General features: G+C 42.6%; 1 protein-coding gene across 1 annotated transcript in view; it reads left to right on the top strand.

Annotated features, from left to right (window-relative positions):
- Positions 1-1,829: 1,829 nt before the first annotated feature.
- The window catches only part of ZNF516 (zinc finger protein 516), a 58,511-nt gene continuing 46,116 nt past the window's right edge, over positions 1,830-14,224 (top strand). The window contains exon 1 of the mRNA XM_075706146.1: positions 1,830-3,648. Within this exon, the coding sequence (XP_075562261.1) occupies positions 1,830-3,648 (1,819 nt within the window). The remainder of the gene's footprint in view (positions 3,649-14,224) is intronic.

Genomic DNA, 14,224 nt, shown 5'->3' on the forward strand with positions numbered 1-14,224 from the left:
ATAAATTAGTCATAATATAAAAATGCTTAATTCAAGAAATGAAATTGCATTTGTAACACGTTCCTTAGATATTACTGTCAGCTCTCTGAGGAAAAGGTAGTTTGGGTAGATGCTGTTGATAACTCTTAACATGCTGAATGGATACTAGGTATGCAGAAAATCAAACCCGGAAATGAATGGTCTTGTAGCAAGTAAGAGGACTAGATTAACTTAAACATAATGAAGTTATTCTATAGTGTGTAACTGAGATGAGCATTGCATCAGTTTTACCTTGCTTTTTGTTAGGTTCATGCTGGTGATGTGGTTAGACTATTTATTTGTTTACATATTGAAGAGACTCAGAGGTGAATACAATGAGAAACCTTAAAATTTGCAGGTGTAGGTCTGTAGCTCTTTATTTATTGTCATAGATGTCTGGTGATGGATATGTGAATATATAGTCTCGTTCTGCATATTTTCAGCTGCGTTTTAAGAAGCTGATGTTTTCTTAATGTAGTAATAGATTGGTTTTCTTTATTAGAGAATACAGTATTCTTTGATCTTAGTCATGTGGTGTTTGTAGTACTTAATGAGGGTAGGAAGGGGGGAAGATTTTTGTTTTATAGTATGGTAATTGGAAAAGAAACAATCTATGAAGATCTTCAGCGCTGTTTTTTGCCATATACAAGGTGGAGAATTGCTGGTGTGTTGTGTCTTGCATTGCTGAGGCAGATATTGACACTTGGCATTTAATCATGACAAAATACAAAACCTTTTAAACTTTCATTAATGTGTTCTGTTAATCAAAGTTGTTTCTTGTTTTGTTTATTTGTTTATGGTTAAGATTCTGTTTCATTGAGGTGGGTGGTGCTGTGGTTTCCTGTATGTCTTGTTGACACAAATCACTTTTAAGATCGTTTGATACCTACGCACATTATGAGTTTACTTTGTTAGATTGGGACTATATAGTACCCTTTGAGAGTCTTTTTCCTTCATTGTCCATAAGGAAATAACTTTTTGTTTTCCTGAATGCTTTGTCAGGCTCTGGATTCTTGTTTTCTCTCTAATCAAAGTACTGAGCGTCCTCAGCCTCTGCGCCTGCTCTGTGCATGCCACATCAAGCACAGCAGAGCTGTCTGAGACGTGAAGCAACGCAGTTGCCAGCAGGAATATGATACTTGCTAAAGTCTCTAGGAAAGCCTTTTATCTTTGGCAAGTAAGTATTTTACATGAAATTACACATGATGGTAAAGCCACAGATTTAAAGTGTAATAACCCCCTCAAGAAATGTTTTCCTCATTTAAGGTGTATTTTTAGTCACTTCTGCCTGGTTTTAAAACAAAAAGTATTTTTAAAGTTTTCCCTTTTTTAAAGGCACTGTGATGTCAGTGTATGGAAACAAATGTTTGCTAGTTTTTGGATTTTACTTGTTCATTAATGATGCTTGCTATTGAAGTCTAGATTATCAGCAAAAGGAGAAGCTGCTGCTTTTTGGTGCAATAAATTGTAGTATAGTATGCTTCTGAATGTGGGGCGAGTGATGAAGCTGTTGAATTAAAAATATGAATAGGTTTAAATATATTTAAGAATCTACTTACACAATTTCTGTACATTTGTGTGATTTTTGTTCTTTTTTTCAGGTGATCTATGCCATCCCCTTACAGAGCACACGGAAATAAATTGGCACTTCAGACTCTCTCGAGCAGCTGAAAGGAGAAACGTTACCCCGAGAATGAAGCAATAAAACATCTCTGCAGAACCGTATGATTGAAAACGCGGTCCAGCCCTCCTCTGCTGCCGGACATGCTTTTGTCCTCCTGCCCCGCTCACCCGATGTTGCAGTAATACAGATGGATCGTAGTAGAGAGGCAGAAATGGAGTTAAGGAGATCCTCAAGCCCAGGCAAGCTAAGCAAGAATGACATGGATGCTGACAAGACCATGTGCCACAGCTGCTGCATCTGCGGTAAAAGTTTCCCTTTTCAGAGCTCCTTGTCGCAGCACATGAGGAAGCACACGGGCGAGAAGCCCTACAAATGCCCTTACTGTGATCACAGAGCTTCCCAAAAGGGCAACCTGAAGATCCACATCCGTAGTCACAGAACAGGCACTTTAAGTCAGGGGCACGAGGCGGAGATGGGAGAGGTGCAGCTGGGGGAGATGGGCGTTTCGGAGGGCCTCGGCGGGTGCACCAGCCCCACTAAAAGTACGTCCGCCTGCAACAAGATCTTGAACGGTACCGCTCAGGTAGATAGCAGCAAGATCTTGTTGAGAAGCAGCAAGAAGGAGGTCATGGAGGTAGCGCCAGCTGAGGAGGATGGCAAGCTGACCTCTTACCAGTGCACCTTCTGCAAAAACAAATTTGAAAGGAAGAAGGACCTGGAGCAGCACCTGCACCAGGTCCACAAACCGTTCAAGTGCAGGTTGTGTAGCTACATGACTCTGAGGGAGGAGACGCTGTTAAACCACATAGAGAAGGACCATATAACAGCTCAGGTCCCAAATGGGGAGGCCTATACCGAGAACTGCAAGAGCGAGCTGAGCACGGGCGAGTTTCCATGTGAAGTCTGCGGCCAGGCCTTTAGTCAAACCTGGTTCCTGAAAGCTCACATGAAAAAGCACAGGGGGTCATTTGATCACGGGTGCCACATTTGTGGCAGGAGATTCAAAGAGCCCTGGTTTCTCAAAAACCACATGAAGTCGCATGGCCCCAAGACCGGGAGCAAAAACAAACCAAAAAATGATTTGGAGCTCATAGCCACTATCAATGATGTGATACAGGAGGAGACGATTGTGACGGGCCTGTCTCTGTACGAAGTTTGCACCAAGTGTGGAAATCTGTTTACAAATATGGAAAGCCTGAAAGCGCATAATGCTGTTCACTACCGGGCGCAGCGGGGCAGCGCCGGGGATAAAGCTGAGGGCTTAATTGATGGAAGCCTAAGCTCCTCAGTAACGAAGCAGTTTTTCTTGCAGTGTCTCAATCTAAGGCCATCTGTAGGGCTGGATAGAGTTACAAGAGGACAGCCTGGGAAAAGAGTAGCCGAGCTGGATCCGGTCAGTAGCTACCAAGCTTGGCAGCTGGCCACCAAAGGAAAAGTAGTAGAGCCCTCAGAGTATGTGAAGTATGTGGGATGGGACGAGGCCCTAGCAGATGCGGACGTGACTTACGACAAGGATAAGAGAGAGTATATCCTCGTCAACCAGGAGAAGCGCAAGCGAGACCAGGACTCGCCCAGCTCTTCTAGCAACCCCAAGAAGAAGAGCTGCACCAGTGGGCGCCTGGAGAAAACCGGCGGTGCCCCACCAGGGGAGAGCTGCCCGATCGCCCAGGGGGACCTGGACTACCGCCCTGCCTCGCGGCAGGGCCGACGGGCTGCCCAGAACAAGTCCACCGAGTGCTTCGAGTGTGGGAAGATCTTCCGCACCTACCACCAAATGGTGCTGCACTCCCGGGTGCACCGCAAGGAGCGGAGGACCTGTGGTGAGGGCGGGACGGCCGCCCAGCCCGACCGCTACGGCTCCAGCAGCGAGGAAGGGGACTCGGGGTCTGTCAGCGGGCCCAGCACCCCTGGCTCTGCATCCGCCCCGGAGGACTCTGCCACCTCCGGCCTGGGGGAGGAGGGGGCCGAGGAGAGTTCGGAGGAGGGAGCAGCCGAGCCCTCGCTAGGTAAGATGGCTCCTAGCCTTGCCCTGCTCGCTGTTGCTGGTCCTTGCGTTTCCCGGTGCAGGACACGGTGATGAGCAGAGGGGGAGATGGCGTGAAAGCACGTGAGAGGTTTAAAGGCAGCAGGGATGGGGTCCCGTGCCCACTGAATGCTGCTGGTTGTCTCGGCATGGAGACTTGTTTCTGGCACAGGTAATAAAAGCGAGATCAGAGGATGCCTTCAATAAGGTGCAGGTGAACTTGTATTTTGGTGAAGAACACATGAGAAGTATCTTAGTTGCCTATAGCAATGCGTAGGGTAGGGTAGTGCCTTCCCTGGACATCTCGGGGGCTGTTTTTCCCTGATTTATAGGCATCCTGTGCACTGTTCTGCCTGTAGTGCGCAGGTGTAGCAAGGGCACAGCCTGTGTGGTGTAGCCCCGAAGCACGTAAACTTGTTAATCGCCAGCGTGAGAGGTGTTTCTCTCCTCTTCTCTGCTTTGCTTCCCAAATTGTGTTTATAACTCCAAAGGCTATAATTAATCTCTGTGGATTAAAGCGGTCCTTTGAGCCCAACACTACTAAATGGAACAAATTATTCTCCAAATAGCAGCAAAGTAAATATTTAAAAGAACACCATTAAGCACTTTTGTATCTTTTTTTTTTTTTATATTTTATTTTTGTTGTTCACCATTCTTTGTTTATAATACCCTTTTAGAAATGTGAGATTAACCATTCTTTCCTTACTTGCCTTGCACTGGTTTTTTGTTTGTTTTCTGCCTGGCGAACAATAACGTTTTCCTCTCATTTTCATTCCTTTTGTTGTGAAGAACATAGTTATCTGTAGAGTTAAACTCATTTTCAAGACCATCGTGGATGAAGTAATCTGCACCATTGTGGAACAGGGTGGGTTTATTCAATTAGCTGTGTTCTTTCAGGATTTTACATAATGTTGTGCTTTCTCCACTGGCTACAGACCCAGCAGCAGCAAAGCAGCATTTTCCAGAATTGTGTATTAGTAGTTACATGTTTTTCATAAAGTTTTAAAGCAGTGTTGGATTTTTTTTTTTTGTCATGAAGCTTCTTTCATGAGAGTTCTATGGTTTTAGTACAACTAAAGTTGGGGCTGACACTGCTTGGCAATATAACTTTCAAAATGCAAGGCATAGAGGGAAGAGAGCTCCAAAGGATTGAAATTGTAAAAAATTAAACCCATCTGTTTGTCCTTAAAACTTACAAGAACGGTCCTAGACTTGATTTTGCTACAATTTGGATCAAGTCCCCGACGGACAAATTGGGTGCACACTAGAACAGAAATGTAAATTAAACCAAGGACTCCACTTTTTTTATGCTTTCTTGCCCTTTCCATAAACTACAACTCCAAGAAGTCCTAGCGACAAGCTGACTTAAATATTTTCACTATGATTACTCACCCATTTAAAAGACTCAAAATTTAACTTTCCCATCTGCTGTTGGATTTTGGACACTTCAACGAAGTTCTTATGAAGCATACATGCTTAACTTTATGGGAAAATCTATCAGCTGCCACCTGAAACACCTCCATACAATTGACACAAGATGCATTGATAAAACTGCAGTTTTGTCTGGAGTTAAATGGGGCTGCCATGTTTTACTGGTGTAATGTACGGTGCCCATATGGAAACTGCTGTGATGGAAACCCATCTCTCTGGAGACAGGCTGAAAACACCGAAACCCTTTTTCATATGATGTTCAGATGGGAAAGCTGTTCTTAGGCACTCTCCGTATTAAGCACTTTATTTTTAACAAGAGGAGCTGTCTCATCTCTTTGCCTGTCCTGCTTCTTGCCTCAGCTCAAACTCTGAGCCCTTGTTGCAGGAGTGAAAGGTGAGAGTTAAAGTCACACAGCAGTTTCTCTCACAGGAATTAAGGTGACTGGCTTAACCAGTGTCACAAGCCAACACCTGGAAACTTGTTTCTTTGGGTGCCAAATTGGTCTTTATCTTCTTTTACTGTAAAGAAGCAGCAAACTGATGGGCTTAAATAAAGGTACACCTTGGGAAAGGGATGTGTTTGCATTGATGGGCTGGGAGGATGGCTGCTGCATTTTATATTCGCTAATGTCACAGCTGAAGAGCTAACCAATTAGTTAATTGGCTAATAATAAATGTTTTAGTCTTATGACCAAGAGAAATGTTACCCTTGCTTTTTAATAGAGTTTATTTAAATAAAATCACTGTGTCAATGAAGTGGATGTTTTTTTACAAGTGACCAAGATTTTTTGGATTCAAAAGAAAGTTGGTTTTGTGTGTGGTTTGTTTTTTTTTTTTTTTTTAAAGGAGTTTTGATAGATCAGTGTTCAAGACTTTTAAGTTTCTCGGTTTTCCCTCAATTTTCTCTTTTTGGTATGCGGATTTACTGACAATGCCCTTATATTGTTTTCTAAGGGACTGGGGTCCCGCTGTCCAGCAGGCTGTAGGATTAGTTTTATTTTTCTGCCGACTGCTGCTTTAACTCAAGAGGCTTTCTTTCCCTCCCCTACAAACAGAAACTTAAGGTGTACAGAATACAGGCCAAATTCCTCCCTCATGTATGCTCCTGCTAAAATCAGATGTTGTGGTATGGCCTTGAAGCACATTTTGTCCTAAAAGTGCTGTGGTTTCCTATCTTCTGCTGCGGCTTTTTGTAGTTCTTGCCGGTAAAGCTTTTCCATCAAGAGCCGCGCTCCAGCCCTGTGGACAGCATGCCTTGGTTCCTGTTCCTGACATGCCTTCTACGGTATTACTTTTACTCAGGCTGTGGTCAGGAAAATCTTGTGCTACTCATAAGGTTATATTAAACCTGGGTTTCTTTGGTTTGGTGTTTTTTTTTTTCTTTAACATTCATATCTTTACTTTCCTTACCCCTTTTGACACATTACTGTGTTATCCTGGGTCAGAAAAGGGTCTTGAGGCTGCCAAGTACTGAATGTTGTGGCCTTGACTTGGCTGAAAGTACTTCTTTGTGCGTTTCATTCTTAATAATCTGAGTAGTCTTGCTGACACACAGTGTCTTGCAGCAGGGAAGCTGGCAGTACAGCTCGGTGGTCACTTTGGGGCCAACAGATGTTGGGGCTGAGGGTGACTGGGGCTGGGAAGTACTGATAGGGCTTACTGGGAGAAGAGCAAGAATTGCACCTTGCATGTGAAATGGGGTTGAGAGCCTCCATGGTAGGCACTTCCTTGCTCTTAACACATCGGTAATTTGTCCCTGCTGTGTACATAGAGTAACATAATGGTTTCTCAGGCACAGAGGTAGTGTTTGCAAACCCAGTTTATCAGCTGCCACAGGGGGTAAGCTAGCTGGTTACAAAATGCTTTCCATCTTGTTGGAAGGAGAGTAAAAATTAGTTTTCTGCAGTCACATAGGCGATGTACTGCATGATACCTGTCATAAAAAGATAAATACATGTTGTATATACGCTTCATGTGACAGCCATGTGGGAAAAGGTGACTTAGAGCACATTTGCTCTGTTAAGAGCAGCCTTTAAATATTTTCAAAGGTCTTCCTCCTCCAGGTGAGTCTTTGTTTTTATTTGGCATTCAAGCCACTAGCAAACTGTACCTGAATTTCCACTGAGTTGCATCCAGAGCTGTTTGAATCACCTGTGAGTTGTTGCTCAGCTCTTCCCCAACTTGAGTTTTGGGGTTTTGGGTGGGTTTTTTTTGCTTATTTTTTGTAATTTTCATTTTCAACTAAGAAAAACCCCAGAGCTATGACTGAGAGAGTAGAGGGGGATTATGCATGTGTCAATAAAAGTGGAAGGGAAAATACTCTATTTTTTTAGATCTTTCAGCTTCTCAACTAAAACGTAGTTTTAGATATGCCAAAGAAATAATTCAGCCTGTGTGCATTTGGTGGTTAGTATTTTTAAGGCTCAATGTGGGCCCCTTCATTGTCATGGTATATTTAGCAGTGAGGATGTTACAGTTTGTTACATTAGGCACTGTGAACTATTTCAGTCCTGAAATGAAGGAGGAAGTATAATTTTTGAGTCTGTGACTGCTGCTGGCAGGTGAGAAGATAAAGAAAAGAAGTGAAAACAATTTAAATACCACTTGGTGCTCAGCAAACATGTAGTAAGAGCACAGGCCTGTGATACTCTGGTCAGTGAGGGAGTGCCATAAAGGTGTTTTGTTTTGCATGTAAGCCCCAGACCGGGCAGGAAGTAAATGTTGAAAGTAATCTAGGGAGGGTAAAAGAAAAGAAAAAGGAGTGTTATATAGGAATAAAGGAGAGGAATGCTGCTTCCAGCCTGACCTTGTCAGGGAAGGATGGCAGTGACGGGAGAGGGTGTTGCACCTCAGAGGGAATGCTGCTTCTGGTGAAAGCCATCTCCTCCATTTTGTTTCCTTTCTCTCCTGCCTCTTCTCTCCTTTTTCTTTTTTTCCTTCTGTCAGCCTCCTCTGGATTTTTGAAATGCTTTAAGGAGAGACTGATTCACTCTTACTCGATGCATGCTGTTTTTATTACGCTGGCTAGTGCAGGAAGGGGGCTGGTTGCAAGTGAGAACTGTTGCGCTAGGCCCTGTAGGAAGACAGCTTTAGGCCCAAGGAGCTCTTAGTCTGACTAGACGAGGTGGACACAAGTTGCTAGACTGCACAGAATATAAAAAAAAAACCCAAACAATGAATATAAAACAACGGTGGCGTGGCTGCATTTGATTTGTGTCGGGAATTACTGGTGGTATGGTGGAACTTGCTCAGGAGACGATGAGCTTGGTGGAGGGGTGAGACAAGAGATGGGAGTAGGGTGCGGGGAGGAGAGAAAGGGGCGTGGGGGAGGGCAGAGAGGCAGGACCTTGGTGAAGGGAGCTGTGCTGTGCGATGAGGTTTCGAAGAGGAGGGGAAGCTGAAAAGAGGTGTGGGATGGCATTGGGGTTCAAACCCTCCAAGGCAGTGCCAGGGTGCTTGGGTGTCTTGCACTGAAGCCGGCAGGGCTTGTGACGCCCTGCACTCAGAGGTGGGTGACTCCAAGGAGATTTCCGTGTGAAAACCAGGAGGTCTGGAGCAGTCACACAAATGGGAGACAGTGGCAGGAGCTTGCCTTGTCCACACCTGCCAGTGGAGCCAGCGGCGTGTTGTTACCGATCTGCTAAAAAGTCTGAACTCTCAGCTCCTTCCTTGGTTTTAGATTAATTATAACACCCCCCGCCTTTTTTTTTTTTCTCCTTAAGAGGAGCAGTGCCTGGTTTTGGAGCTTTTTGTTTGTGTTTGCTACATTTTAAAAACTGTTAGAAATCCATGGCCAGACACTGATTTAGTATCTTTATTAGCAAATTGAAGGAGAAGAGACAGCTGCCTGTGAATTGCTTGCAGGTTATACAAACTGGGGGATGTAACACATTCCATTTATCCCAGGCATGTTATAAGAAAATCCTATATGTAAATTGAAATGCTTGAATAGAAACATAATGACATTAGTAAGTTTTGTGAAAGAAGAGGAGTAAGAGAGATTTATGAAGCATAAATTTGGACTTTGTTTTGCTCAGATATAAATGATAACAAATCCAAGAGCTGGAACTTTAATGGAAAGTATCTAATGTCATCAGGCTTTTAATTTAAAATAAATCAAAAGTAAAAATTGTCCAGAGTTGCTTTAATTTTCCAGTAAAATGGCAAGGCTGTAATTTGGGGGAGGAGAGGAACAATAAGAATAAAACAGCTAAGCGAGTGAAAATAGAAAAATAAAAATGTATAGCAACTCCGGAGAAGAGAGAAAGATAATACTAGTAGATGTTTTCTGTTGCCAGAATGAGTGCATGAAACACAGCTGCCAGTATCCAGTACCAGGACTTTATTGTTCTGCTTATATGAAAAAATGTTCCTCTCTGTGCAAGGGAAGTCCTCTCCACTATTTAAAAATCAAACATTTTTACTATATATCTTAATCAAATAATTACACTTTAGATACTTCTCATGCCAGACTTTCACTTACTGTAAATCCCAAAGTATAATGCTACTGAAGGCAGTGCTGTTGGGACATTTTACACCAAATGAAGATCTTGTTCTGTATGTGCAATCTTAAGTATGTTGAAGTTATTTAGCGTATTTATTTTGCAGAATAAGCATACAACAAACTGGAGAATGTCACAGTGCTGGACACTTGGTAACTACTGCCCCAGGCTTCCAAGAAGTGAGGTAGTTTCAAGGAAGAACAGTGTCTCCATGGCTTCTATTAGATCCCTACTATGAAGATAAAAACATTACATTGTGACTACACACTTCACCAGTTAATTTTGGCAGTGCCCAGGAGTGGTTGTTGGAATATAAAACCCCTTCAACTTTTCAACCCCAGCTAATTGTTTTGGTTGTTAATGCCAGTGGGATTAATGCCAGGACTTTCAAAAACAGCAAGTTGATGATTCAAATCATAGGGGAAGCTGAGCATAGGCAAGGACCCTGTGCTTGCAGAAGTAAGATGCATTAGGCATTGTTTGGGACTTTGCAAAGTTCGAACTGTTCCTTCAAGCAAGTTCAGTGGATCAGGACTAGATCAGTTACCTAGTTTGAACGCACCTAATATACCAGTCAGAAATTTCTCTTTTATATCTACCTTGCTGTAATGCACATAGTCCAATCCTGATGTGCACAGCAAAGCCACATGCGGTGTGGTATTTTCTCATGATCTGAAGTTTCTCTGCAAAGCACTGCGGGTTGGAACACCATTTTTGACCAGTACAGGTCTGTGTGTATCGCCACAGCAGCACTTTGTTAGCTCTTCCCTCCCCTTTGGGCTCTTGAACGCTCCTCAGGACTGCAGAGGATATCTCCTGTGTGTGACTGTATTTCTGTGGTGCTGCCATCAGCAATAGCTTTTTGCTTTCCTTTATCTTTAACTCTGGGTTGATATGAATGGGAAGAAGAACTGAGGGGACGGAACAAAATAGAAGTTATGCTGATCATCCCAAGCAAATGGATAACAAGAACAATTCTGGCAGCCAGAACCACTGAAGTGTGTATCGAGGGGAGAGGAAGAGAGAAGAGCCATAGGACATCTAGAGGTGTGATTAAACTTGGCACGTGTATCTCATACATGTGAAGTTGCTTGGCCCTTCTGTATTTTAGGCTGATGGTGGGAGCTGTGCTTCAAGAAGCTCATGCAAAGAGTGGTTGACTGGAACAGGGCAGCAGTGCTTTGGGATAATGCAATCTGTACCCTTTAATGCTGTACATTACCCTGACATCATACCAACTAAGGAACGTTTAACAATTGCCCTGTAGGCATCTTGGGTAATTTCCACTGTGTTCGTGATTACCATGCTCTGCATTACTAGGTCCTGTTTTACTCAGTCTCATGTAATGTGGGTGGCCAGCAAGGGTGTTTAACAGTAATTCAAGTTCCTCTCACAACGGGGCAGGGTGATGAGGAAGAGATAACACACAGCTCAAGTCAGAACTGAGGCTTGCTGGCTGAGCTTGAGATACTTCAACAGATGAATGACTTCTCATGACAGAGATTGCCTTTGTTGTTGCTCAGAGAGAACTTCTTTTGCAGCATTTTGAAGTTGTTAATCCAACTGTTGCACTGCTTTTATTCCTTGCAAACATTTCACTGGGGGTCTTGTTTAAGTACTGAAGAATTTTGTGCAGGTATTTTGATACAGCATGTCAAAGATACTTATACTGTATTTAGCTTTAATTGTTAGTGTTCCTTTCTTGCAGGTTACCATATACAATAGCAAGAGACACAATTAGACGGAAGTATTGCTTCGGTAGTTTATTGTAGCTGTAGGTCTGTGATACGAGCGACCAAAGCATAGCTCAGCTTGGAAGAGTATTTGTACGAAGATGTTAAGGGAGAGATAGTTTACCCAGCCTTTATTTTAGATGTTAGAAAGCAAGGAAGTGAGTGTGGTTTCTTAAAGGTAGGTGATAGTAGGATAAACTTTGTCCTGAAGCTTGTGTAAGATGTCCAAAGCAAGATTAGTTCTTCATACTTCTTCTGCAGTTTTTGGAAATGTTGTCACAAGAGCAGCTTCTAAGGATTGTTTGTGTCTATGTTTAGTCCTCCCTGAACTGCCAGTCTCCATTCCATGCTTACCAAACACTGGTATTTAAAAAAAAAAAAAAAAATTCCAAGGGTGTGGAAAGCTATTAGCCATTTTGGTTTCAGTTCATGGATTCAAAAATACCCCTTTATGTTTAAGTCAGTTGCACAGGGGTTCCAGTTTTCATAGTAGGCTTTTAGCTCTTCTTCAGCAAGTATTATAAACATCTGCACAAAGGGATGTGCACTGGGGAATTCAGCTGCACAGTAACTCAGCTTTCTCAAAACCCTCGCTTCTTGGCACCTGCCCTGGCCTTGCTGCCTCGTAAAAGCCAGTTTAGCAATTCTCGTGTTTCTTAGTACTGGATGTTTCTATTACATCAAGCTATAGCATGTGAAATACTGCTTTGTGACATTTATAGTCAGAAGATCACATTGTGTAGTGCTTTTATTTTCTAGCAGTTTCTGATTAGTGAGCGAGGACTCCCTTCCCCCCAGCTAGTAAAACAAGATTCAGGCAATGAAAATTGCAATGGTAATGGTTTTAATCTGATTTCCAAATATTTCGGTAGCGCTGTGGCTGTGTTCAGTGGGATTCTACTGATCTGTAAATGACTGCTAACAAGGGACTTGTGTAGATGTCTTTGATGTTAAATCTTTTTGCTGCTCTTAACATTATGGTTCACAGTTTGCCCTTCATCCGTCTTAAACCGAGAGTCAGGTTTTCTTTGTTAATGCGTTAGGCTTGGCAGTAGATGCTTTCAGTGGATATGGTCGGCTAAATTCTGCAGGAGCTGAAACCTGGTGGAGTCCGAGGGCTGCACAGGGTATAAAAGTAATGCATGGTTTGGCCTAGTGTTGGTAGATAATTTGTTTTCTGCAGGTGCATTTTACAAATACAAGCTTTACTAGGTCACTTGACTTCACTTTATTACTTTCTAACCCAGTAGTCTCATTCAAGCACTGGATGCCTTAACTTGAATGGACCTGACTGGTACCAGTCATACCGGTAAAAGTCAAGAGCAACTTAGCTGCAGTCAAGGGAACACTTTACAGTGAGAGCATCAATAACTTTTTTTTATTCTCAGTTTTCTCTTGATTGCCTACAAGATTTAGCAGCAGCAAACCTGGATTTTTGGGGGAGATGAAAAGCATGTAATGAATTTTATGGAAACTGCAGAGGAGAACTTGGAGTTTTTCATTACAATTTTCAGTGCCCTAGTCCTTGAATGAGACTGTTGGATCCTTGTTGCACTTGGCATGTGACTGCTGCTGTGCCATACTATGTGACCGATATCTAGACATTATTTTCAGTGCCTGGAACGGATTCGTAAATGTGTAGGGAACTTATTTTCATGGTGAATTAGTTTTCTTTGTTTATAGACAGCATGGGTTTGAACTGGCAAATTGCTGAATGCTTTGGCCCTGATCCTGCAAAACTCATAACTGCTGGCTTGATTTTAGGCATATGAGCAGTCAGGTTGGAATCATTGTTAACTGGTTTGTTGAACCACTTGGCACCTAATGGCTTGAGGTTAGAGAAGAATAGAGAAATCTTTCTTTTCTGTAATCAATGCCAGTGTAAATTGCATATCCTGAAATGTACTGTAGCATACAAACTTTACACGGGATAAGGCATAGGGGAGGGGCAAGTCTCAGAATTGTCTTTTGTGGATGCTCTGTTAATGGATTTGGTTACGGTTTAGTGATGCTAAGGGCAAAAATCCAACACTTCATCCTTTTAAAGTGCAGAATCTCTATTGAGAAAGTGTCCATGTGAAAGACAAAAGTACTCTGTCAGCTGATGCTTATTGTAGCCTGGATATGGGTGCTTATTTAACATGCATTTAGAGCATGAGATACTCCTTGTACAGGACCCATGGGGGAAGATTTGCCCTCCTACTTTTTAGAACTTTGTTTTCCAGGTTGGTAATCTCAAACGTCAGATACTACTTCATTATCTCTGTTACTTCAATTTTTTTTTTTTTTTTTTTTTCCTGGAAAAGATACAAAATCACTGATTTATTTTTTTTTTTTAAGGCTAAATGTGGGTTTAGTTTGTAATATAAGACACTCCCAAACCTTGTGTTTCTTTGAGATAACAAATTCATCAGGCAGTTGAAGGCATCAGCTACACCTACCAGCACTTCAAAAGTGTGTGTTATCTCAGGATAGCATATGTCTTGTGATATCTTACTGCTTGTATAGTGTTTGAGGCAAGCTGCTCTCAGCAAAAACTAAGTATTTGGTGGGGAAAAAAGCACAACCACAAGGGACATATATGGGTTCTTTCGGAATTGTGAACCTCAGGTCTAAACGGCTTCCCTGCCACCACCCCGTGAAACGTTGTCAGTATGTTTTAACAATAGAGGTTGCACGCCAGTGTCACGATGGTGAAAGACTGAGTGCAATGAGTTGGGATGATAACAGCATGTAAAAGACTTCATGTCTTCCCATTCCCACTGTACCCCAAGGTAATGGAGCAGATGCTGCATTTGGTCTTTGACTTTTGCATGTTTTGCTAGGTGTGTAGCTCCATTGAACCAAAGGTGTGTTCAGTTTTCTGTGACTTAGCCTTTATTCAGTAGGTAGT

The sequence above is a fragment of the Pelecanus crispus genome, chromosome 2, assembly GCF_030463565.1.
Source record: "Pelecanus crispus isolate bPelCri1 chromosome 2, bPelCri1.pri, whole genome shotgun sequence".
Taxonomy (NCBI): Eukaryota; Metazoa; Chordata; class Aves; order Pelecaniformes; family Pelecanidae; genus Pelecanus; species Pelecanus crispus.